This window comes from Arvicola amphibius, chromosome 1, assembly GCF_903992535.2.
Source record: "Arvicola amphibius chromosome 1, mArvAmp1.2, whole genome shotgun sequence".
NCBI classification, from domain to species: domain Eukaryota; kingdom Metazoa; phylum Chordata; class Mammalia; order Rodentia; family Cricetidae; genus Arvicola; species Arvicola amphibius.
This window is the reverse complement of record NC_052047.1, coordinates 98,265,013-98,289,987: the sequence shown is the minus strand read 5'-3', so window position 1 is coordinate 98,289,987 and position 24,975 is coordinate 98,265,013. Positions and strand designations below refer to the sequence as shown.

The following is a 24,975-nucleotide window of genomic DNA, read 5'->3' as shown; positions in this document are numbered from 1 at the left end:
TCTGTCTTCCGCACTGGCCAGAGAGAAGAGTTAACGGGAGATGTGGTGGGAACCACCACCCAGGATCTTTCAAGTCCTTCACGGTGGAACTGATTTCTGCGGTTCCTCCAGGGACGCAATACTAGTTTTGATTCACTATTTTCCCTGGCAGAGGCAACTCTGAAGGCTCCAGTTAGCCTTTCCAACCATAATAGCTCTAACTCAACAGGTCAGAGAACCAATGTGACAGTTCTGCCAATTTCTAAGTATATCTATCCCAACTGTACATTCTGAGATTTGAAAAAAAAGTCCAGGATGATTTCAGGGTTCCGCTGGATCTACTGTAAGTTGGAGTCCACTAATTACTTGACCTCCGTAAGTCTCTCCTTTAACTAGAGAGCCACAGTGTTTCTTGGGATCTTTCTGAACCAGTGTCAACTCAGAATCAGTGTTCAATAGACTCCAAGAATTCTAATTGTTTCTTCCCCCGCTGTGTATAGTTACCCTTGTGAAAGGCCATAGGTCCTTTTGGAGAAGAACTGGTGGAGAAAGGGTAACAGTAAAAATTTTAGATATTTTACCAAGGTCCTTCCTCAGAGGAAGTTGCCATCCCCTCATTCAAGAGTTTCTGGTCTAAAAACAATTGTTCCCCAGGTTGAGAATCATTTTCGCATGATCCAATGCAGCTTTTTGTTGGGAGCAATGCAGTTTACTCTCAGACCGGCATATGACTACCCATCCAGCAATTTTCCACGGAGCAAGCCACGAACTATCACTTGGCAAGGGACAAAAAAAAGTGAAGGAAGTTGCAAAATTCATGCAGCTTGCAGGCTCTTTTCTCTCTCAATATATTGGTGGTTCTTTGGGTGGTTCTTAATTTTACTTCATCAGTCACAATAAAACAGCTGTCATTTCCCTGGACACTCTGTTCCTTTTCAAATGTTTCCCCCTAAGAATCAACAGGGGGCTAATGTTTCTCAAATCTCATACCTGGAATTACTAACTACAACTCCTAATCCTTGGATTGTAGAAGGAACGGCGGGCTGCGTCCTGCCACCCGGCTGCAGGCTAGCTTTACACCCGAAATAATTACACGGAAACTGTATTCTTTTAAAACACTGCCTGGCCCATTATCTGTAGCCTCTTATTGGTTAATTCTCACATCTTTCTTTAACCCATATTTAGTAATCCGTGTAGCACCATGAGGTGTGGCTTACCAGGAGAGATCTTAACCTGCGTCTATCTCAGAGAGGAGAATCATGGAGACTCACTATGGTGACTTCCTGAAGCGTCTCCCCAGTGCCTGCTACCCCTTTTCCCACAATTCTGTTCTGTCTACTCCGCCTACCTAATTTTCTGTCTCTTAAAGGGCCAAGGCAGTATCTTTATTAAAAATGAAAGTAACACATAGACACTCCTCCATCATTTCCCCCTTTTCTGTTTAAACAAAAAAGAAAGGCTTCAACTTTAACATAGCAAAATTACATATAACAAAACAGTTATCAAGCAAGTATTACAGTTACAATATTTAGATCTATTTTATCTTTTATCATAACTAAGGAAAGCTATAACTATCTATTTGTTCTTCAACTCCATCAAAGACTCCAGAAGGATATAAGACTACCTAAGTAAACAAGTCATATGCAACTTTCAAACTCTAGAAATGACAGAGACAACTCACTGCCTGGACAGTCACCCAAAGTTCCTCTGTACCGTTGGGGCATCCATCTTCGGCCTTCAGGCCCATAGTGTCCAGCAGACATTTCCATGAAGCAGGAAATTCCAAAGACAGTTCAGTCACTTTCTGCTGTGTCCTGCAGAACGTCTCGCAGACTCTTTAATGAATCAGGAACCCCAAAAGACCATCTCACCTTTAGGCCAGTTCAGCAGTCCTCTTTTTGTGGGTTCTTTGTGTCCAGTTTATGCAACAGTCCAGGCAAGAGCAGTTTCTTGCCCAAATGGCTAACAAACTCCATAAGTAGCCTCCTCGATGCCCATCTTCCTCTCGAAGTAGATTGGTGCTGCCAGGAGCAGACGTGTCTCATTGTCATGAAAATCCCTAAGTTATTAAAACATTAAATGCCATATTCTGCAGTCTTTGAAAGATATGAAGAATGTCTATCTAACTGAAATATATCTCTACATATCTAGAAAATCTAACTAACATAACTACAAGCTTTACTATTATCGATGATTATCCAGTAACAACCTATACTTCCTAATTATACATTACATTTTTAAATGAACTACACAATTATAATACCTTAATCAAGATCAGAAATACATATACATATAACAAATTGACCTTAAAATCCATACCATTGCAAATTATTCATCTCTATATCATATCCCCCTTTAAATGTAAAAGAACATTTATAAACAATATTTGGGAAAATGGGTGCAGTTTTTTCTCTCCAAACTGCTTCCTGCTGAATGGGGGCGTTGTTATTTTACGGTATAACCTGTCTGCCAGGTTCATCTCAGTCGGCAGTTGAGCAAAGTAATTTTTTGAGGGTGTTCACAGCAACCTTTCAGGAGGGCGTGGTCTATCATACCATATTGGGATAGAAGCAATCCACAGAATCTTGTCCTCTGTGAAAACAAAAGAAGAAACTCTTTTCCAAGGCATCATGTTCTTAGATCCAAATTCTGAAGTCATACCGTTAAGATGTCCATTCTGGTCTAGACTGGCAGCCCATATAATGAAATGTCTCTCTGTACTTAGCTCCTTTACAGTCAAAAATTTCAAAGAAAACACAACAAAATACATAATCCAGACTCTCTGTGAATTTTCCATTTTTACGTGGCTTATTTTTACTCTATCACTTTACTTCTTTTAATCTATAACTATCTCTACTCTGTCTCTTTAAAGACTTTACCCTTTTTTTAGGCATTAACCTTATTCTCTATATTTTTTCTTCTCTCTCAAGCCTACGTACAGCCATCCAACATTGTGACCCATTTAAAAGTCTTTTATGTCTGAATCTGTCCTATTGTGAATCTGTAATTTTTTTACTGTCCAGAAACATGTTTGATTTGCGCCTTTACATCGCTAAGCACTTAAGACTCTAAGCTGTGACATTTCTGGATCAAAAACAGGTACTGTGAGCTTGCCACGCCCAGTCCAACATGGCGGAGCCGCTTATGACTCTGAATCGGTTGCAGCTCTGAGCTGCAGAGCTGCGGGCTGCTCTGGATCTTTTCTGACTCCATAGAGACTGTTAGATGCATATGAGAAAGCAACACTAGGAACATCAACCATGTCTCACAGTTCTGGAAAGGAGAGGAGGGCATGCAGACAGAGAAGAGGGAAAAGCCTCAGGAATACACATAGTGCAAACTGGTGACAGTAACTTCCCTGGATACCAGTCACAGAGAATGAATGATAAGATCTATTATATTCTTTTTTTTTCTCATGGTTTATTTTTTTTATATTTAAAAAATGGCCATCTCCTCCCCTCCTCCTCCCCCCTTCCTCCCCTCCTCCTCCCCCTTTCCTCCTCTCCTTCTCCCCCTTCCCTCCCCTCCCCTCCACCCATACCTCCCCTCCCTCCCTCTCAAGGCCAAGGAGCCATCAGGGTTCCCCACTCTATGCTAAGACCAAGGTCCTCCCAACTCCCCCCAGGTCCAGGAAGGTGATCGACCAAGCTGAGAAGGCTCCCACAGAGCCCGTCCATGCAGAAGAATCAGAGCCCAGCGCCAATGTCCTTTGCTTCTCAGTCAGCCCCCGCTGTTGGCCACATTCAGAGAGACGGGTTTGGTCGCATGATCCATCAGTCCCATTCCACCTGGAGTTGGTGATCTCCCCTTAGTTCTGTCCCACCGTCTCCATGGGTGAACGCACCCCTCACGTTCCTGACTTTCTTTCTCATGTTCTCTCTCCTTCTGCTCCTCATCAGGACCTTGGGAGCTCAGTCCAGTGCTCCAATGTGGGGCTCTGTCATTTTCTTCATCTATCGTCAGGTGGAGGTTCAGTTCAGATGGAATGTCAGGGCCAAGATCTATTATATTCTGATAAGAATAATGAAATATAAAATGCTGGATGGAGAGATCCATCTTTTCCATACACAGGAATGGGAAAAAAGTGCTTGTCAAAGTCTGCCAGAAGATAATAAGAAGGTGAACTCCCAAAAAAAAAGATATAGTAATCCTCCTGGATATTGGAAGTAGACACGATCGCCAGGCAAAATTGGGAACTTGAGGGTTGGGCAAGACTGGGCCAAGGGGAGATGGGGAGAGAAAAGTGTGAAGGGGAGAACGGGGGGGGGGAGCTCGGAGGAATGGGGTGCATGATGCTGCCGCAACTCGCACTGACAGAAAACTTTGGGTTTTCTCTTTGTCCTGGTCCCCAACTCTCGGAATCATTTGATCGCCTTAATAACTGCTATTAATTTGTTAAACAAATCATATTTTTCAGTACCTAAGTAAGCAACAAGTGATGTTGACTGCCGCTAGTGTCTCTAGGCCCTGCATCTGCAACTGCGACACCTGCTGGCCAATATCGATTATTACACCTACTCCTATTCATTGTAATTGCCTTACGACAGGTAAGATCTGAAAAACTACATAAATTACTGATAACATAACTATCTAGGAGTTCAATAATTATTTTGCTTATGCTATGAATGGTATTCTGCAAGGCCTTTGTTATTTGCCTTTTATATCCCTTTATTTTATTATAGGAATTAGTTTTGTTTTTCATATTATCTCATTAAAATGGTTTGATAACAGGGCCAAGAATAAGGAACTTTTAGAAATAATACAGTTTTTAGAAACTAATAATGGACAGCTAGTTGAGAAGATCAGTACTATGGAGAGGGATAACATGAATTTGAGAGAATTATCTGAAAGAATTTGTGCTGTTGAATTTAACAGCCAGAATCTATTGAAAAGTTATGACAGATTAACGGATTAGGTCTCTCTCCAGGAAGGTAACATGCACACTACCAAAATTACACCCAGGGATGAGATGTCATATTTACTGGACAAGCTTCATACCTTGGATGACTGAAGATGAAAAGATAGCTATCCAGAAAGAATCAATGAGCAAAGAGAAATCTAATTTATGATGTATCATCTTCATACTAAAATTTGATATCTAGACATGTACACATCTCTACTTAAAAATCAGAGCTGGATTTGGAGTTGGACAATGGTTATCCTTCTCTAAATCGAAGCATGCTGTTAAAAGAAAAATTCAGAATTTCTGTCTCATGTTAGGAGCCATCTGGTATGGGACAGAAAGGATATAGATTTTAAGGAAATATTTTACTTTCCTCTATGCCCATTTTGTCTATATTGTATCTTTTCACTGAATATACGTCCATATGAATAATGTCTAAGTTTTCCACAACGAACAGTAGATTTTCCTGCAATAATTTTTGAAGCTCCCAGGAAGAAGATAGGGCCCCACAACAATGACTCCATCTGGTTGATATGATGTCATGATGCTGATAGCGCTACTATGAGACTGTGTTTTGAGTACCAGCTGCAGAAATGGTGCTCCTTCTTACAATGTCCTGGCCAGAACTCCAAATAAGAGCTCCAGTAAAACCCTATCAACTACTCAGAGACCATTTGCAATTATACAAAACAGTGATCTTGAAACTTACACATCGTTTTACTTTTATAGGATCCCATAGAAATAACATCACCCCCATGACAACTGGAAGCAATTTAGAAGACAATGATCTCTCTCCCAACAAAGTTTATCCTCAGGGTTAGGGGTGCCATTTAGGGGTTGATTATTACTTATATAGGGTTGGGGTGGAAATTATGTAGTCCCGGAGATCTCATAAAAAGGAGGGAAAATTGAATGGGATACTAGGTAGATTAGTGTGAACTTACTCACTCTAATAATAGTTCCAGGCTGGCTGGGGCTCCACAGTGAGAGCCTGTCTCAAAAAAAAAGAGAAACAATAACAAGCAAAAACCCTTAAAGAACCTGGGTGGTAGTGGCTCTAGCCTTTAAACCCAGCATTTAATAGGTAAAGGAGTTTGATCTTTGTTAGTTCAAGGCCAGCCTGGTCTACAAAGCAGGTGCAACGTCAGCCAAGGCTACACATAAAAAAAAAAGGCCCTGTCTCAAGAAAGAGAAAAAAACTTTAAATAATTAGATGCTTACTTAAAAAACTGGATTCAAGTCTTTTCATGTCTGCCCAACACAGGCGCTGAGTGCAGCTTGAGTTTTCTGTAACAGCAGTGTGTGCTCCTAACAGCTGAGCCACTTCTCCAGCCAAAATGACAAGTATTAAACCTCTGCAGTTTTAAATCATCAAGTTTACCTTTGCAGATGTTTAAAAGTTGATTCTTTTATCATCATGAAAGCATTCAAATAATTATGAGGATCATTTATACGAGAAAAATCAATTCACATGATATACTGGTGATGTTCAAGAACTACATTCAAGAGAGTCATCTCCCCAGACAAAGAGTTTCTATTTGTCACCTCCACTCTTTGCTTATTCATTTTTAGTTTTGAGCCCAGGTCTCACTGTGTGGTCCTCACTGGCGTCTATGTCACAGATCCAACCACCTCAGCCCTACACGGGTTAGGATTAAAGGCATAAGTCACCATACCTGACCATATTTATAATCTTTATGTAACATCTATACAATATATCACAAGCTGAGAGGTAAACAAGAAAAACGCTTTCTAGACCGCAAGCATATGCAACTTGTTCATAGCATGCTTTTTAAAAACACTGCCTGCACCTTACCTTCTAGGGTTTATTTCAATTTCTTTGTTGAGTTTATTTGTTTATCTTTGTTTCCTGCATACCTGCCTGACTAATTCTCTCAGAGGAGAGAAGAGAGGTCAGACCCCTTAGAGTTGGGATCATAGGCATGCGAACCAACCATGTTGTGTGTTTGGAACCAGACTTAGGTCCTCTGCAAGAGCACAGCTGTGTGTTTTCGGCTGGCACTGCAGGTTTCTGAAGTTGGCGAGTCAGTACCCTCAGAAGATGGTTTTACTTTACTTTTCTAAAGAGAAAAACTCAATGTACACTCAGAAAGAGCAGGAGTCACCATAGAACCCCCGGTCTTGGTTGTCTCCATGTCAACAGTAAGATGGTGCAAACAGCATGAACTTTTGCTTTGGCACTGCCAGATGCTCGATGAGGTGGAATGGGAAGATATCTGGCCCCAGCAGGGTTGCCTGGGAAGGGAGAGCCATCTTCAGCCACCCGTCACCCACTGCTTTCAGTCTTTTTAACAATTGTTTATAAGTTCTGACAAAATACCACATGCACCTCTAATCCATCCAGTGGGCTGTCAAGGACTGTCCAACCCTTTTCTGTAACTGCCTGCAGTTTCTAAGTTCATGTACAAATGAGTAGCCCTGGGAAACTTGATTACCTGAGCTAGAAATCATGTAGTGTGCCAGACTGAACATGGCAGTCACACATTAGCATGGTTTCAAGGACTCCTCAGAGGAAGGCCTGCAAGCAGGACACGGGATGGAATTCCTCCCCACAGCAGTAGAGCACAGCAGGAAAGCAGCTGGACACGGACTCTTCCTGCCATTGTCACTGCTGTTAGCTGCTGTTGCAGCACCATCACGGGTTCCACACAGAGATGTCAAAAGTGGTCTGTGGACTTGGGGACAAAGGCCAGGGTTCCATAGTCCCACGTGGACTCCAGGACTCCAGGCTCAAAATGCTGGGGTGGCAGTGGCCGCATGTGTTTGCCATTTGGTCTTTTGAGAAAGAGTCTCACTTATAACCCAGGCTTGCCTGACTCTCAGAGTGCTCTCCCTGATACAATGTCCTCAGTGCAGAGTTCAGTTGTGTGCCACACCAGGCTTCTGTTTCATTAATAAAAGTGCGCAATGAATAGAAGTCAGGCATGGTGGAGCAGGCTTTTAATCTGAGCTCTCTGCAGCAGAGGCAAACTGATCTTTATGATTTTAGGGCTAGCCTGGTCTGCATAGTGAGGTCCTGTACAGCCAGGGCTACAGAGTGAGACCCTGACAAAGAAAATGAAACGCTAGGATCGTGATGTATATATAAGTATTCTTAACGTGACTTTTCACTAATGGTGCAGAACTGAGAGAAAAATAAATCTGTAGATTTATATATCAAATGGGCAGTAAAATAAGCATAATTTAGTCAAAATATTAAGAGATAAATATGGAGTGATTAAGTAAATATACTTTGACCCCATACGGTTTAGTTCACCAAAATTCTGTATTTACGTTGACGGGCCATTTCTACAGGATAGTTTAAGAGACTGCAGATTTTTGGTGCATAGTATTTTAAGTCAAGCTTTCTTTTTACAAAAATGAAAATAGCACATTTTCCACAGTGTATGACTATCCAGAAAGTGGACGGTTTCCTTAGTCCTTTCTCAGTTTCTTAGCAAAACCTCACTAAAGCCCCAGAAGAGTCCTACTGAGTGTAGGGATTGTTCAGGGAAGACTTTGAGCCCAACCCCAAGTTCTGCTGCAATGCCAGTCTCTGCAGGTCTGGGGCAGTTGTGTGCCTGGGCTGGAAGATAGAGAGGGCTGCGTTCCTTCACAACACTTTGTCCCCAAGGACGCTGCTTCTGTGACTAAGGCCTCAGTAGCCAATCAGGGCTCCCAGCCGGACTGCCCGTCAGAATGGGGCGGGCACTTCTGGTCCGCCATGCGACAGGTTCTGAGGCCCCGGGCCTAAGGGAGAGTCTCGTGTTCCGTGTTCTTCGCTGTGATCCGAGGTCGGGCGCTGTGGGGAGAGCGGGGCGAGCTCGGAATCCGCCATGGTGAGCGAGGGCCGCCGTCCCCACGCGGGAGGAGCCGCGGGAGCCGGTGTGGGGTCCCGGGGCTGTGGGAACCGGTGGCGGAGAGTTCCCTGCATTCCCTGCAGCTCCCGGGTCCTGTGGCCCGGAATGACTCATCTAAGGCTACGGCTGCGCAGAACACGCGGATGGGGATGGGGGTGGGGGGGCGGGCGGCGGAGAAACTGCGCGAGGATGACGTCACCATGCCGCGCACGCGCAGCTGTCATCTCTGCAGTGGGAGGCCGACTAAGAGCCCTCATTCCTCTAGGGTCTTCTAGAAGTTCTGCATTTGGCACTGAACATTCAGGTGTAGGATCCGTCTGCAGTTAATTCTGTGCAGTTAAAGTCTGTGTCATGAACACATCTGCATGGAAATGCCAGGGTGGGTCAGTTGTCAATAAGGCCAGACCTACTGGATTACCGGATCTCAGGTGTTAAAATATCGCTGTTATAATCGTGATTTTGTTTCTAAGTTTGTGCCCCTACCCCCGGTTTTTCTAGATAGGGTTTCTCTGTAGCTTTGTAGCCCGTCCTGGAACTAGCTTTTTAGACCAGGCTGGCCTCGAATTCACAGAGATCTGCCAGTCTCTGCCTCCCGAGTGCTGGGATTAAAGACGTGCACCACTACCGCCCATGTTTGGGGTTTGGGGGATGACTGGGGGGGGGGGTTGCTGGTTAAATTTGGTCAGCTTGCCACAGCTAAGAGTCACACTGGCCTGTAGACAAAGCTATGGGGTGTTTTCTTGATTAGTGGTTGATATAATAGGGCCCATCCTGGGCACGTGATCCTGAGTTGTGTAAGGAGGCAAACTGAGCAGGCCATGATAGCAGGGGGAAGTCAGCAGCATTTCTTCAGGTTGACAGCACGTGTTGGGTACATAAGCCTGTGGTGTATGTGAGTTAGCAGATCTGTTCCTGGACCCATCTTCTTGGGGTGTCAGCCAGAGCTGGAGACTTATTATTGAAGGGATTTTTCTTTATTAAGGTCTCAGTGTGCTCCAAGGTTGCCTGGATCCCAGTGTACAGCCCCACAGTCTATTAATGCTCTGTTCCCCTGAATCTGCTCCTCAATTCTTGGATTAAGGGTTTGTAGCACCACACAGTGCTAGATCTACCCATTTGACTCACAGAGTGGGCTGTCCATTTCAGTAACAGGAAAATTGTATTTGGAGCATGGCTTCTCCATGGAGAACAGAATAGTGTGACCAGTTTGTTGTCCGCTGCAAGGGTAAGCGGACTAGGCAATGGCTGGATTTCAAGTTGTTTAATTCTAAGACAGTGAGCTGCAGGGGCCTCCGTTAGAAGAGATGGTTAGAAGAGATGGGGCACCGTGAGTGAACGTCTGTGTACTTTCCCAGTGTGTGTTCATTCACACCCTATGAATGAGTGCAAACCAAATTGGTGGGTGTACAAATTGGGGAGCTTACCTCGAGCCTCTGAAGTTTCCAACTGGGCGACTCTCATGTTGGTATGTGCAGACGTGCTGAGAGGACTGAGATATGGGCGTTTGGCTGTGGCTTGTGTGTTGGCATACAGCGCTCAGCTAACATTTCACACAGAGACGGTCACACACGCAGTAATGACATTCCCTCTGCCAAGAAAGGACCTGTTCCAGTGCAGTCAGTATAGGCAAGTGTTCTTTCAGCTAACATTTAAGTCTTACACACCGGTTGTTGGTGTCGCTGTTAGTGTTCTGTTGCTGTGAAGAGAAACTTTGGTCATGCCAAGTGTTAAAAAGGAAAACATTTAATTGGGCCTGGCTTATAGTTTCAAAGGTTTAGTTTATTGTCACCATGGTGAGGAACATGGTGGCAGACAGGCAGACATGGTCCTGGAGAAAGTACTGGAGAGTTCTACATTGGATCCACAGGCAGCAAAATCACTGGGCCATGTTTGGGCCCTTGAAACCCAAAGCCCACCTGCAATGAGACACTTCCTCCAACAAGCCCGCACCTATTAGGAGGGATTGGCCACACCTCCTAATCCCTCTCAAACTGTGCCACTCTCTGATGACTGAGTGTTCAGTCATAAAGGCGTGTGGAGGCCATTCTCATTCACAACACCACAGTATCACTTCTGTTCTCCAGGGACTGCCGGTTATCAAGAACTTTATTCCTGGTGGTAGCGCCACAGGCCTTTAATCCCAGCACTCAGGAGGCAGAGGCAGGCAGATCTCTGTTACAAGAGGAGGGGGCCCTTTGTTTGTCCCGGCTACCCAGCTAGCTTACACCCAAAATAACCACACAGAAACTATTAATTAAAACACTGCTTGGCCATTAGCTCTAACTTCTTTTTTTTTTCTCATGGTTTATTTTTTTTTATATTTAAAAATTTCCATCTCCTTCCCTCCTCGTCCCCCCTCCCTCCCCTCCTCCTCCCCCTTCCCTCCCCTCCTTCTCCCCCTTCCCTCCCCTCCCCTCCACCCATACCTCCCCTCCCTCCCTCTCAAGGCCAAGGAGCCATCAGGGTTTCCCACTCTATGCTAAGACCAAGGTCCTCCCAACTCCCCCCAGGTCCAGGAAGGTGATCGACCAAGCTGAGAAGGCTCCCACCGAGCCCGTCCATGAAGAACAATCAGAGCTCAGAGCCATTGTCCTTTGCTTCTCAGTCAGCCCCCGCTGTTGGCCACATTCAGAGAGACGGGTTTGGTCGCATGATCCATCAGTCCCATTCCAACTGGAGTTGGTGATCTCCCATTAGTTCTGTCCCACCGTCTCCATGAGTGAACGCACCCCTCTCGTTCCTGACTTTCTCCCTCATGTTCTCGCTCCTTCTGCTCCTCATCGGGACTTTGGGAGCTCAGTCCAGTGCTCCAATGTGGGGCTCAGTCACCTTCCCCATCTGTCGCCAGCTGGAGGTTCCCTCACGGTCCTGACTTTCTTTCTCATGTTCTCTCTCCTTCTGCTCCTCATCAGGACCTTGGGAGCTCAGTCCGGTGCTCCAATGTGGGGCTCTGTCATTTTCTTCATCTATCGTCAGGTGGAGGTTCTATGGTGATATGCAAGAAATTCATCAGTATGGCTATAGGAACTGGCCTTTTCAGGCTCCCTCTCCTCAGCTGCCCAAGGAACTAACTGGGGGCGTCTCCCTGGAAACCTGGGAACCCCTCTAGGGTCAAGTCTCTTGACAACCCTCAGGTAGCTCCTTAAATTAAGATATATGCTTCCCTGCTCTCATATCCACCCTTCCTATATCCCAAGCACCCCATTCCTCCGAGCTCCCCCCGCTCTCCCCTTCACACTTTTCTCTCCCCATCTTCCCTTGGCCCAGTCTTGCCCAACCCTCAAGTTCCCAATTTTGCCTGGCGATCATGTCTACTTCCAATATCCAGGAGGATTACTATATCTTTTTTGGGAGTTCACCTTCTTATTATCTTCTCAAGGATCCCAAAATTTATAGGCTCGATGTCCTTTAATTATGGCTAGAAACCGAATATGAGTGAGTACATCCCATGTTCATCTTTATGGGTCTGGGTTACCTCACTCAGAATAGTGTTTTCTATTTCCATCCATTTGCCTGCAAAATTCAAGATGTCATTGTTTTTTACCGCTGAGGAGTATTCTAGCATGTATATATTCCACAGTTTCTTCATCCATTCTTCCACTGAAGGGCATCTAGGCTGTCTCCAGGATCTGGCTATTACAAATAATGCTGCTATGAACATAGATGAGCATATGCTTTTGTTGTATGATTGGGCATCTCTTGGGTAGATTCCCAATAGTGGAATTGCTGGGTCCTGGGGTAGGTTGATCCCGAATTTCCTGAGAAACCGCCACACTGCTTTCCAAAGTGGTTGCACAAGTTTGCATTCCCACCAGCAATGGATGAGTGTGCCCCTTACCCCACAACCTCTCCAGCAAAGGTTATTATTGGTGTTTTGGATTTTAGCCAATCTGACAGGTGTAAGATGATATCTCAAAGTTGTTTTGATTTGCATTTCCCTGATAGCTAGGGAGGTTGAGCATGACCTTAAGTGTCTTTTGGCCATTCGAACTTCTTCTGTTGAGAATTCTCTGTTCAGTTCAGCGCCCCATTTTTTAATTGGGTTAATTGGCATTTTACCGTCTAGTCTCTTGAGTTCCTTATATATTTTAGAGATCAGACCTTTGTCAGTTGCAGGGTTGGTGAAGATCTTTTCCCAGTCAGTAGGCTGCCTTTGTGTCTTAGTGACAATGTCCTTTGCTTTACAGAAGCTGCTCAACTTCAGGAGGTCCCATTTATTCAATGTTGCCCTTAAAGTCTGTGCAGCTGGGGTTATGCATAGGAAACGGTTCCCTGTGCCCATTTGTTGTAGAGTACTTCCCACTTTCTCCTCTATCAAGCTCAATGTGTTCAAATTAATATTGAGGTCTTTAATCCATTTGGACTTGAGTTTTGTGCATGGTGATAGATATGGATCTACTTTCATTCTTCTACAGGTTGACATCCAGTTATGCCAGCACCATTTGTTGAAGATGCCCTCTTTCTTCCATTGTGTACTTTTGGCTCCTTTATCAAAAATCAGGTGCTCATAGGTTTGTGGTTTAAGATCCGGGTCTTCTATACGCTTCCATTGGTTAACTTCTCTGTTTTTATGCCAATACCAAGCCGTTTTCAATACTGTAGCTTTGTAATAGAGTTTGAAGTCAGGGATGGTAATGCCTCCAGAAGAACCTTTATTGTATAAGATTTTTTTGGCTATCCTGGGTTTCTTGTTTTTCCATATAAAGTTGATTATTGTCCTCTCAATCTCTGTGAAGAATTTTAATGGGACCTTGATTGGGATTGCATTGAATCTATAGATTGCTTTTGGTAGAATTGCCATTTTTACTATGTTGATCCTCCCAATCCACGAGCAGGGGAGATCCTTCCATTTTCTGGTATCCTCTTCAATTTCTTTCTTCAAAGACTTAAAGTTCTTGTCAAATAAATCCTTCACTTCCTTGGTTAGCGATACTCCCAGATATCTTATGCTATTTGTGGCTATTGTGAAAGGTGATACTTCTCTGATTACCCTCTCTGCTTCCTTATCCTTTGTGTATAAAAAGGCGACTGATTTTTTGGAGTTGATCTTGTATCCTGCCACGTTACTGAAGGAGTTTATCAGCTGTAGGAGTTCTTTGGTGGAGTTTTTGGGGTCGCTTATGTATACTATCATATCATCTGCAAATAATGAAAGTTTAACTTCTTCCTTTCCAAATTGAATCCCCTTGATTCCCTTATGTTGTCTTATTGCTATTGCTAGAACTTCAAGCACTATATTGAAGAGATAAGGAGAGAGTGGACAGCCTTGTCGTGTTCCTGAATTTAGTGGGATAGCCTTGAGTTTCTCTCCGTTTAATTTGATGTTAGCTGTCGGCTTGCTGTAAATAGCTTTTATTATATTTAGGAATGACCCTTGTATCCCTAATCTCTCCAAGACCTTTATCATAAAAGGGTGCTGAATTTTGTCAAATGCTTTTTCAGCATCTAATGAGATGACCATATGGTTTTTTTCCTTCAGTTTGTTTATATGATGGATTACATTAATAGATTTTCGTATGTTGAACCAGCCCTGCATCTCTGGGATGAAGCCTACTTGATCGTAATGGATAATTTTTCTAATGTGTTCTTGGATTCGGTTTGCCAGTATTTTATTGAGAATTTTTGCGTCAATGTTCATGAGTGAGATTGGCCTGTAATTCTCTTTCTTGGTTGAGTCTTTGTGTGGTTTAGGTATCAGGGTAACTGTAGCCTCATAGAAGGAATTTGGCAGTGACTCTTGTGTTTTTATATTATGAAATACCTTAAGGAGTATAGGTATTAGGTCTTCTTGGAAGTTCTGGTAGAATTCCGCATTGAAACCATCTGGTCCTGGACTCTTTTTGGTGGGGAGGTTTCTGATAACAGTTTCTAATTCTTCGCGACTAACAGGACGATTTAGAGCATTTACCTGGTCCTGGTTTAACTTTGGTATATGGTATTTATCTAAAAAACTGTCCATTTCTTTTACATTTTCCAATTTTGTGGCATACAGGCTTTTGTAGTAAGATCTAATGATTTTCTGAATTTCCTCTGTGTCTGTGGTTATGTCCCCCTTTTCATTTCTGATCTTGTTAATTTGCGTGTTCTCCCTCTGCCGTTTGATTAGTTTGGCTAAGGGTTTGTCAATCTTGTTGATTTTCTCCAGGAACCAGCTTCTTGTTTCATGGATTCTTTGGATTGTTTTCTGTGTTTCTATTTTGTTGATTTCTGCCCTCAATTTGATTATTTCCAGTCTTCTACTTCTCCTAGGTGAGTCTGCTTCTTTTTTTTCCAGAGCTTTCAGGTGTGCTGTTAAGTCACCAATAAGCGCTTTCTCCGTTTTCTTTAAGTGGGCACCTAGTGCTATGAACTTTCCTCTTAGCACTGCTTTCATTGTGTCCCATAGGTTTGAGTATGTTGTGTCTTTGTTTTCATTAAATTCAAGAAAGACTTTAATTTCTTTCTTTATTTCTTCCTTGACCCAGGTGTGGGTCAGTAGTTGACTGTTCAGTTTCCATGAGTTTGTGGGTTTTCTGGGGGTAGCATTGTTGTTGAATTCTAATTTTAATCCATGGTGATCCGATAAGACACAGGTGGTTACTAATATTTTTTTGTAACTGTGGAAGTTTGCTTTGTTACCAAGTATATGGTCAATTTTCGAAAAGGTTCCATGAGCCGCAGAGAAGAAGGTATATTCTTTCCTATTTGGGTGGAATGTTCTATAGATGTCTGTTAAGTCCATTTGGTTCATTACCTCCATTAAGTCTTTCAATTCTCTGTTAGGTTTCTGTCTGATTGACCTGTCCATTGGTGAGAGAGGAGTGTTGAAGTCTCCAACTATTAGTGTGTGTGGTTTGATGGCTGCCTTGAGTTCTAGAAGTGTTTCTTTTACATAAGTGGGAGCTTTTATATTAGGGGCATAGATATTCAGGATTGAGACTTTATTCTGATGGATTTTTCCTGTTATGAGTATAAAGTGTCCCTTTCCATCTCTTCTGATTGATTTTAGTTTGAAGTCAACTTTGTTGGAGATTAGTATGGCCACACCCGCTTGTTTCTTAGGGCCATTTGCTTGATAAACCTTTTCCCAACCCTTTACTCTGAGTAGATGTCTGTCTTTGTGGTTGAGGTGTGTTTCTTGTAAACAGCAAAATGTTGGATTCTGTTTTCGTATCCAGTCTCTTAGCCTGTGCCTTTTTATAGGTGAATTGAGTCCATTGATATTAAGTGATATTAATGACCAGTGGTTGTTAACTTCAGTCATTTTTAGTAGTAGAGTTTGTGTGTTTCCCTTCTTCTAGTTGTGCTGGTGAAGGGTCGCTAGATGCCTGAGTTATTGTCGGCGTTGTTGGACTCCTTGGTTTGTGATTTTCCTTCTATTACTTTCTGCAAGGCTGGATTTGTGGCTGCGTATTGTTTAAATCTGTTTTTGTCCTGGAATATCTTGTTTTCTCCATCAATGGTGAATGCAAGCTTTGCTGGGTATAATAGTCTAGGCTTGCATCCATGTTCCCTAAGTGTCTGTAGCACATCTATCCAAGCTCTTCTGGCTTTCATGGTTTCCATTGAGACATCAGGTGTAATTCTGATAGGTTTCCCTTTATATGTTACTTGACCTTTTTCCTTTGCAGCTCTTAATATCTGTTCTTTATTCTGTATGTTTTGTGTTTTGATTATTATATGGCGTGGGGATGCTTTCTTTTGATCCAGTCTATTTGGTGTTCTGTAGGCTTCTTGTACCTTCATAGGAACATCCTTCTTTAGGTTGGGGAAGTTTTCTTCTATAATTTTGTTGAATATGTTTTCTGGGCCTTTGAGTTGTAATTCTTCTCCTTCTTCTACCCCAATTATTCTTAGGTTTGGTCTTTTCATGGTGTCCCAGATTTCCTGAATGTTTTGTGTTAAGAATTTGTTAGATTTGTTTAGTTCTTTAATCTGTGAGTTTATTTCCTCTATAGTATCTTCAGAGTCCGAGATTCTTTCTTCCATCTCTTGTATTCGGTTGGAAATACTTGTCTCTGAAGTTTCTGTTCGTTTACTCAGAGTTTCCATTTCCAGTCGTCCCTCAGATTGTGTTTTCTTCAATACCTCCATTTCATTTATCAGGTCTTGTACTGTTTCCCTTACCTGTTTGATTGCTTTTTCTTGTTTTTCTTGTTTTTCTTGGGTATCTTTGAGAGATTTATTTATTTCGTCTACCTTTTTGTTTGTCATCTCCATTTCTTTCTGGCAGTTTTTTACCTCCTGTTTAAGGTCCTCTATTATTTTCATAAAGTACTGTTTAATGTCGGTTTCTTCTATATCTTCTGGGGTAGGGTGTTCAATTCTTGTTGTTTCGGGATGTCTGGCTTGTGGTGATGTCATGTTGCCTTTCATGTTGTTGGAGGAGCTCCTGCATTGGCGCCTGCCCATCTCTTCCTTCAAAAGGAGCGCGGAGGTGTTTGGTGTCCTGGAGGCCAGGGTCTGACTCCTCTGGGTGGATGGTCAGAGAACAGGAGCAGGACACCTGAGAACACTAGGGAAAGCTTGGGAGACACACAGGGAAGGGAGAAACTGACACAAGCCTGCAGAGGGAAGTGGGGGTAGGGGGTCTGTGCTCTCTTCCAGGGCAGGTTGCCCCAGGGTCCGCATTCACTCACCAGTTCAGATGGAATGTCAGGGCACAGGATCAGGGATTCCAGGCAGCCCAGGGTCGCAGCCCAGACAAAAGGGCCAAGGTGGGGGCAGGGCGGGATGGAATACCACACAGCGAACCTGGCAGCACAATCTGAAGGAGCCCGCACCCCTCCACAGGAATCCTCAGACCTGCCTGGAGGCCAGAGTCTGACCCCTTTGGGTGGATGGCCTTAGAACTGGAGCAGGACACCCCAAAGAATGATGGATCCTCTGGCAGACTGTCAGGTCCCCTTGCAGGCCAAGCAACTCTCAGACAAAGGCCTACCTTGCCCTGGGCAGTCAAATGAAGGAGGGGGCCTCCCACCGGCCTGGGTGCACTCAATTCCAGGTCCCCAGAGCCCAAACAGGCTGAGCTGTGGGATTTTGTGGCCCCAAAGATGGGAGGATGAGGCAGGGGGAGGGGGGGAGGATTCTGGGTGCAAGCTGGGACGGGACAGGGAGAGAGAGGCGGTGTCCGGGGAGAATAACCCCTGCAGGAAGAGCAGGAAGTGTGCTGGTGGCAGGGGGAGTTGTGGAGAGTCGGTGGTCCCTCTCCGGGCAGCTGCCGCGGTTCGGGCACTCACTCCTCACTCACCCCAAAGAATGATGGATCCTCCTGCAGACTGTCAGATCCCCTTGCAGGCCAAGCAGCTCTCAGACAAAGGCCTACCTTGCTCCGGGCAGTCAAATGAAGGAGGGGACCTCCCACCGGCCTGGGTGCACTCAATTCCAGGTCCCCAGAGCCCAAACAGGCTGAGCTGTGGGATTTTGTGGCCCCAAAGACGGGAGGATGAGGCAGGGGGGGGGGGGAGGATTCTGGGTGCAAGCTGGGAAGGGACAGGGAGAGAGAGGCGGTATCCGGGGAGAATCTAGCTCTAACTTCTTATTGGCTAAATCTTACCCATTAGTTTACCTCATCTCCATTAATCTGTGTATCGCCATGTGTCTGGCTTACCGGATATTCTAACTGGCATCCATCTGAGGCAGAAGAACCATGGCTTTTTTCTCTCTCTGCCCTTCTTCCCAGCATTCAGTTCTGTTTTCTCCGCCTACCTAAGTTCTGCCCTATCAGGCCCAAAGCAGTTTCTTTATTCATTAACCAATGAAAGCAAGATATGAACAGAAGAACCTCCTACACCAGATCTCTGTGAGTTTGAGGCCAGCCAGGTCTACAGAGCAAGTTCCACCACAGCCAGGGATACACAGAGAAACTCCCCCCCCCCCGTCTATAAACTTCAAAACAAGGAAGAAATAAGAACTTTATTTGATGTTTCTCAATTGGTTATTCATTCATTTATTTTGAGAGCAAGGTGCCATGAAGCCTTTTTCTGTAAGGCAAAGATGGTTTCCTTAATCAGCCCTGTGGAGATAGAGAGTTTTAAACAAGGGGGAGGGTGTGCTACAAAGTCCTCCCAAGTGACTATGTAAGGAATCTGGTCTGGGTGTCCAGGTTTGTCAAAGGTCATGTCTTTTGTCCTAGAAATGATAATATGGGTCAAAAGTTCTCTCTATTGGCTACCTGGTTCCAAATGTTGGCCATTTATTCTTGCAATGGTAATGCAATGGTAAGTTTACCCCCTTTAGTCTCCAGTTTGTCTCTCTTTGCCCTATTTCTAAAGTCCTGAAAGTCTTCCAGAATCAAAGTTAGGGGAGTGAGAGTTCTCTTAGTCTGTCCCATACCATCCGTGTCAGCCTAAGGCAGAACAAATAACAACACAAGGACAAAGGATAGACTGTCATTCTGGCGCCTGGAGGGAGAACTGAAACCATGGTGCTGGGAGGAACCTGACATTAGGGAAATTCCCAGGAATCTATAAGGATGACCCCAGCTAAGATCCTAACCAGTAGTGGGGAAGGTGCCTCATCTGGCCTTCTGTAATCAGATTGATGACTATCTTAATTGTCATCATAGAACCTTACCCAGCAACTGTGGGAAGCAGAATCAGCGAGCCACAGCTAATCACTGGATTGAGTTACTGGAGACCAGTTGAACAGAGTTAGCAAGCAGAGGGGTAAAGACTGTGATGGGGAAACCCCCGAAACAGTTGACCTGAGTTAGTGGGAACTCACTGACTCTGACTGACAGCACGGTAACCTACACAGAACTAGACTAGGCCCTCTGTGGGTGACAGTTGTGTGACTTAAGCAGTCTGTGGGGCTGCTGGCAGTGGAACCAGGATTTATCCGTTGTGCTTGAACTGCCATTTTTGAGCCCATTCTCTTTGGAGGGATTGTTGTAGTCTGCTGGCCTGGTCTGTCACCTGGGTATCCTGTCCCTTTTAGAGATAATCCCCGCCCACTTCCAATCTCCCCTGTCTGCCCATCTGACCCCCTCTTCAGTCCTCTCTCCCCCCTCCCTCCTCTCTCTCTCTTTCTCTCTTTCTCCTTCCCTCTCTCTCCTTCCCTCCCCATCTCTATCTGCCCTTCTGGAGAGGCATCTTCTTCCTCTCTCTCTCTTCTCTCCCCTTCTCCCTTTTCCCCCTTCTCTCCTTCCCTTTCCCCTCCATAACCCACTAAGTAAACTCTACACCCAAACTCTGCATGGCCTGCCTGCCTGCCTGCCTATCTATCTATCTATCTATCTATCTATCTATCTATCTATCTATCTATCTATCTATCTATCATCTATCTATCTATCTATCATCTATCTATCTATATCTTTATTTACATCTTAACATTTCAACATTTGCAAAGGCTATCATGTTTTCCTCCAGGATGGTATGTATCTGTAGTATTAATCCTGAGTCTCCTGAATAATCGTGTCTTAGTTAGCATTTCTGTTGCTACGATAAAACACCATGACCAAAAAGCAAGTTGAAGGAGGAAACGGTGTATTGGTTTACACTTTCATGTCATTGTTCATCTTTGTGGGAAGTGAGGACAAGAGCACAAAATGGGCAGGAACCTGGAGGCAGGAGCTGATGCAGAGGCCATGGAGGGTGCTGCTTACTGACTTGCTCGCTCCTCATGGCTTGCTCAGCCTGCTTTTTCATCTCCTTATACTCCGTATGTGTGTTTTCCTGGATTTCTTTAAGGGGTTTATTAATTTCCTCTTTTAGGACCTCTATAGTTCATACAGGCAATTTTAAAGCTTTTTCATTGTATTTCAACTATGTTGTAATATTCAGAGCCTGCTGTGGTAGGATACCTGGGCTCTAGTGGAGCCATTACCCTAGCTATTAATGATTGTGTTTTATGCTGGCATCTAGGCATCTGGGATTGGGATGTTTATAGGTCTAGGACAGATTTCTGAGTTTGTCTTTGTTGGGTGGGTGTTTGTTTCTTGGCTTCTGTTTTTTTTTTTTTTCTCTGCATTTTCAGGGAGTGTAATGGTTGTGTGTTGCCTGGTAGGAAATTTTCTCTGGACTCAATAGTTTTGGCCAATGGTGGCCCCAGGTAAAATATGTTGCTGGGCATTGGGAGCTGACATTTAGGAATGGGAACAGACTAGGGATCTGAAGGGATTAGCATGGAGCAGAGTAGAGTGTCCAATGAGGATCTGTTTATGGCATCTCCTTGGAATGGAGGGAGACAGTGAAAAGAGCCTGGTCTAGAGAGTCTGCTGTAGGACTGGGGATGAGACTCATGGATTGGATCTAGAACAAAAGGGGAGGGTAAGATAAACAGACAGCCTACTTGCTTCCTTGGCAGAAGTGGTCTGTTGCTTAATGGGATGCGCCTGCTGGAACTGGGGACTGGGATAAAGCGACAGGTTTGAGAGGGCAGCTGAAGGGGGAAGTCCGTGGGATGCACAGCAGATGTGCACAGACGCGAAGTCTGCAGCTGAGGGTCTGTTGCAGAGGTTGTGACGAGACTGGGGTATTGGGTTTGGAGGAGAGGAAGGAAGGTGAAGGTCTTCGGTTAATTCACCTGTTTCTCCAGCCTGCTGGGCTGGGGTATTACAGTGAATGCCTGCTGGTGTTGGAGGCTGGAGTACTGGGATGCGTTGGGGAAAGGAAGGTTGGAGAGCTTTGTGATCCATTGGGGGTGGAGTCAGGGAGGAAAGGGAGACAGCAGCAGGTGTTCTGCTACACAGCTGTGCATGAGTCTGGGGAAATTGGATCTGGAGAACAGGAGAGGTGTGGAGCCACTGTCAGCCCAGTTGTTGGGAAGAACTAGGTCATTGTCACAGTCTGAACAAAGCAAAAACAAATGCCAGCAGTGTAAATAGCTCAATGTCCATTCATCTGGGATTCACAGTCTTCTGGGCTCCTCCAAGGGACTCTGCTCACTTCTCCTGCCCTGCCCTCTGCAGCGCACACAGCCTGTCTTCTAGGCTCCGACTGCCTCTGCTCCACCGCTGCTGTTCTTGGTGTCATCTCATGGTACTGGTATCTCCACTGTGCTCAGGCTCCTTGCTGCAATTCCACTTTCATCAATAGGCTCTCCTGGCTTACTTCCTGGTGCTAAACCTCAACTTCCCTGCATAATTCTGTTCAATCCTGAGCCTTCAGCTGCTACTAAGACTGCATCTTCACCAATGGCCTCTCACTGTGCCAAGCCTCAGGTGCCCTTCACAACTCCTTTATGCCTTCAAAACCAGTACCACCTGGGTGACTCTTACACTCCTAAGTTCACCTGCCAGTACAAGGTGCAACCTTGGCCATTGTGGTGGTATGAAAGACAGTAGCACTATATTGGGAGCTGTGGTGGTGTTGGTGTAGGTATGAAGTAAGTATGTCACTGTGGAGGCAGGCTTTGAGTTGTGATATATACTCAGGCCTCGCTCAGTGTGATACACAGACTGTTTTCTGTTGCCTGCAACATGTAGGACTCTCTGCTATTTCTCCAGCATCATGTCAGCCTGCATGCTTCCATGCTTCCCACCACGGTGATAATGAACTGAATCTCTGAATTGTAAACCACCCAGTTAAATGTTTCCCTCTATAAGAGATGCCCTGATCATGATAGCTCTTCACAGCAGTAGAACCCTAACTAAGACAGCTACCTCTGAACACAGCTTCTGTGCCGACTCTGAGGAAACACTGCCCAGATTTCACCTCAGCGATGCTTGTCTTTTCTTAATCACTGCAAATTTCTCAGCTCGAGCTGAGCAGTATCAATTGTCCCAGTCAGTCAAAAGTTTCACTTCAGTGGTTCTGGTTTCTTGTTAATCACGGTTGACTCTTTGGCTCCAGTGGACCAGACAGCACAGGTTCTTCACACAAAAGGGCTGGTAAAATCTGTCCTTTCACAACCCTCCCCGAACATCCTTGTCAGGTCCCTTTCAGTGGGTACAGAAATGAGATGTTTTATCCTCCTTCTCTGTTTCCTTCTAAATTGTCTTTGTGACTGCATTTGAAATTCCGTGCCATGGAATATATGTGTGGAACACGCAGGATCGTGTCAACATATTCTCAATGAAGTGTACTTTTTTTTTTTTTTTTTCGAGACAGGGTTTCCCTGTAGTTTCTAGAGCCTGTCCTGGAACTAGCTCTTGTAGACCAGGCTGGCCTCGAACTCAGAGATCCACCTGCCTCTGCCTCCCGAGTGCTGGGATTAAAGGCGTGCGCCACCACCGCCCGGCTTGAAGTGTACTTTTATAGTGCAGCCAGTCTCACCATTTCTATTGTGTACCTATGTGGCATATTTCAGGATGCAGTGACCTATGAGGATGTGCATGTGAACTTCACGCATGAAGAGTGGGCTTTGCTGGACCCTTCCCAGAAGACTCTCTACAGAGATGTGATGCTGGAGACCTGGGAGAACCTCTCTGCTGTAGGTAGGACTGCTCATTTTTTTTGTCAGTTTTTTACAATAAGGGGACAAGCACTTTTTTCCTTTTTAATTTTTTAAATTTATTTTGCATATCAACCACAGTTCCCTTCCTACCCCTCCTCCAACTCCTGAACCTGGCTCCCCTGAACCTCTCCCCTCATCCACTCCAAAAGTGTAAGGCCTCCCACGGGGAGTCAACAAAGCCTGACAAATTAAGTTGAGGCAGGATCAAACCCCTCTCCTCAATATCAAGGCTAAGCAAGGCATCCCGCCACCATAGGGAATAGGCTCCAAAAAGCCAGCTCATGCACCAGGGATAGATCCTGGTCCCACTGCCAGGGGCCCCTCAAACACGAGGCTACGCAATTGTTACCCACATGCAGAGGGCCTAGTTTGGTCCCATGCAGGCTCCACAACTGTCTAGAGTTCATGAGTTTCCACAAGCTGGGACAAGCATTTCTTAATCATTGGTTCTCTCCTGGGATTTCAGTTGTGAAAAAGGAAGAATGTGGTGAATTAATCAGGCATGGTTCTTGAAATTACCTGGTGTGAGTGAGAAGGAAACATGGAACACAAACCCGCTTAGGAGTTTATTAGAGGGGGTGCGTACAGGCCTGGGGATCGGTGTGCAGACAGAGAACAAGAGAGTGAGAGAGAGAGAGAGGGGAGAGAGAGAGAGGGAGAGAAGGGGGGAGGGAGGGAGAGAGAAAAGGAGGGAGGGAGAGAGAGAGAGGGGGGGGGAGGGAAGGAGGGAAGGAGGGAGGGAGAGAGGGGGGAGGGAGGGAGGGAGAGAGAGAGAGAGAGAGAGAGAGAGAGAGAGAAATGGCGCATCCAGCTTTTAAAAGCCGCCTAGCACAGGTGCACAGGGAGGGCACGGGTTGGTGTAACTACGTGGTGACTCAGATGGGCGACTCACGCGTGTGCGCAGGGGTTTCAGCTGAGTCACATGTGGATGTAACCAGACACGCACACATGCGGGTCATGCGGGGCCCTTTTTGCCTGAGGGCCCATCCACATATGCCTGTCTTTAGAACCTGGAAGTGCAGCCTTATCTGTAGCTGAATAATTACAGTTCTTAGGTTCAGTGAAGATAGTGACTTGAATTTTGCATAATTTCTAGTAATATATAATATACATTTTCTGGTACTGTATTTTAGGCTACAAATGGGAAGACCAGAATATTGAAGAACATTGTCAAAATTCTAGAAGACATGAAAGGTAATTACGTATGCAAGCTAATACATACATACATCCGAAGAAATTTCAGTATGATCTGAAACTTTAAGGAAAGACAACACTAAATAGCACAGGTTTATGATGATTATTAAATTCTCACAAACCAGTGCACCTCAGTGTCAGGGAGGTGATCCATGTTTCCAAGGCATTCCTCTAAGAAAGAAGTCAATGAAACTGTTATGCCCAAATTTGCAAAGTTCCCTCAAAAGCCAACAAGGAGACCGAGTTCCGTATGTAAAAGCAAAGAACCCTGATTTTATACAAGTTTGCAAACTCGGTCTCTCTGCACGTCCAACGTATTGGAATAAACCGAGGTCCCCAAGCTCAGAGTAGGGTTTTATAGTAGTAAAGGTGGGGGGAGGGGTTTCTGAGGTTCAGGACCCCTGATTGGCTGATATTTGTCTAGGGGTGTCCTGGTGAGTGTGTGCTGGCAGGTGATCCTGTCTACAAGGGTTGGAACATTAAGCATTTCCTTTGGATGGTCTGTTTTTGGGTGGTGCTCAGGTAATCTCAGCCTGTGGTTCTTCTTGCATCCAGGTAAACTACTGAGACTCAGGCCTCTTATTAAATTTATCGATGGCTGAGTTCTACTCTGGCAGATGATAATGGTTGGAAGTAAATAACTTCCTTTGGGTGATCTGTTTG

General features: G+C 44.8%; 1 protein-coding gene across 1 annotated transcript; it reads left to right on the top strand.

The window, feature by feature from the left end:
* Nucleotides 1–8,583: 8,583 nt before the first annotated feature.
* Nucleotides 8,584–24,316, top strand: LOC119807257 (zinc finger protein 431-like). The gene is made up of 3 exons (XM_038319327.2): nt 8,584–8,721; nt 22,972–23,098; nt 24,252–24,316. Exons 1-3 carry the CDS (start codon nt 8,719–8,721, stop codon nt 24,314–24,316), a joined length of 195 nt encoding a protein of 64 aa, XP_038175255.2. The 5' UTR covers nt 8,584–8,718.
* The last annotated feature ends 659 nt before the right edge of the window (nt 24,317–24,975 follow it).

Bases quoted from the DNA above. Each gene is read 5' to 3' on its own strand.
- LOC119807257 (XM_038319327.2), top strand. The intron at 23,099-24,251 runs GTAGGACTGCTC...ACTGTATTTTAG, and splicing joins GGAGAACCTCTCTGCTGTAG to GCTACAAATGGGAAGACCAG.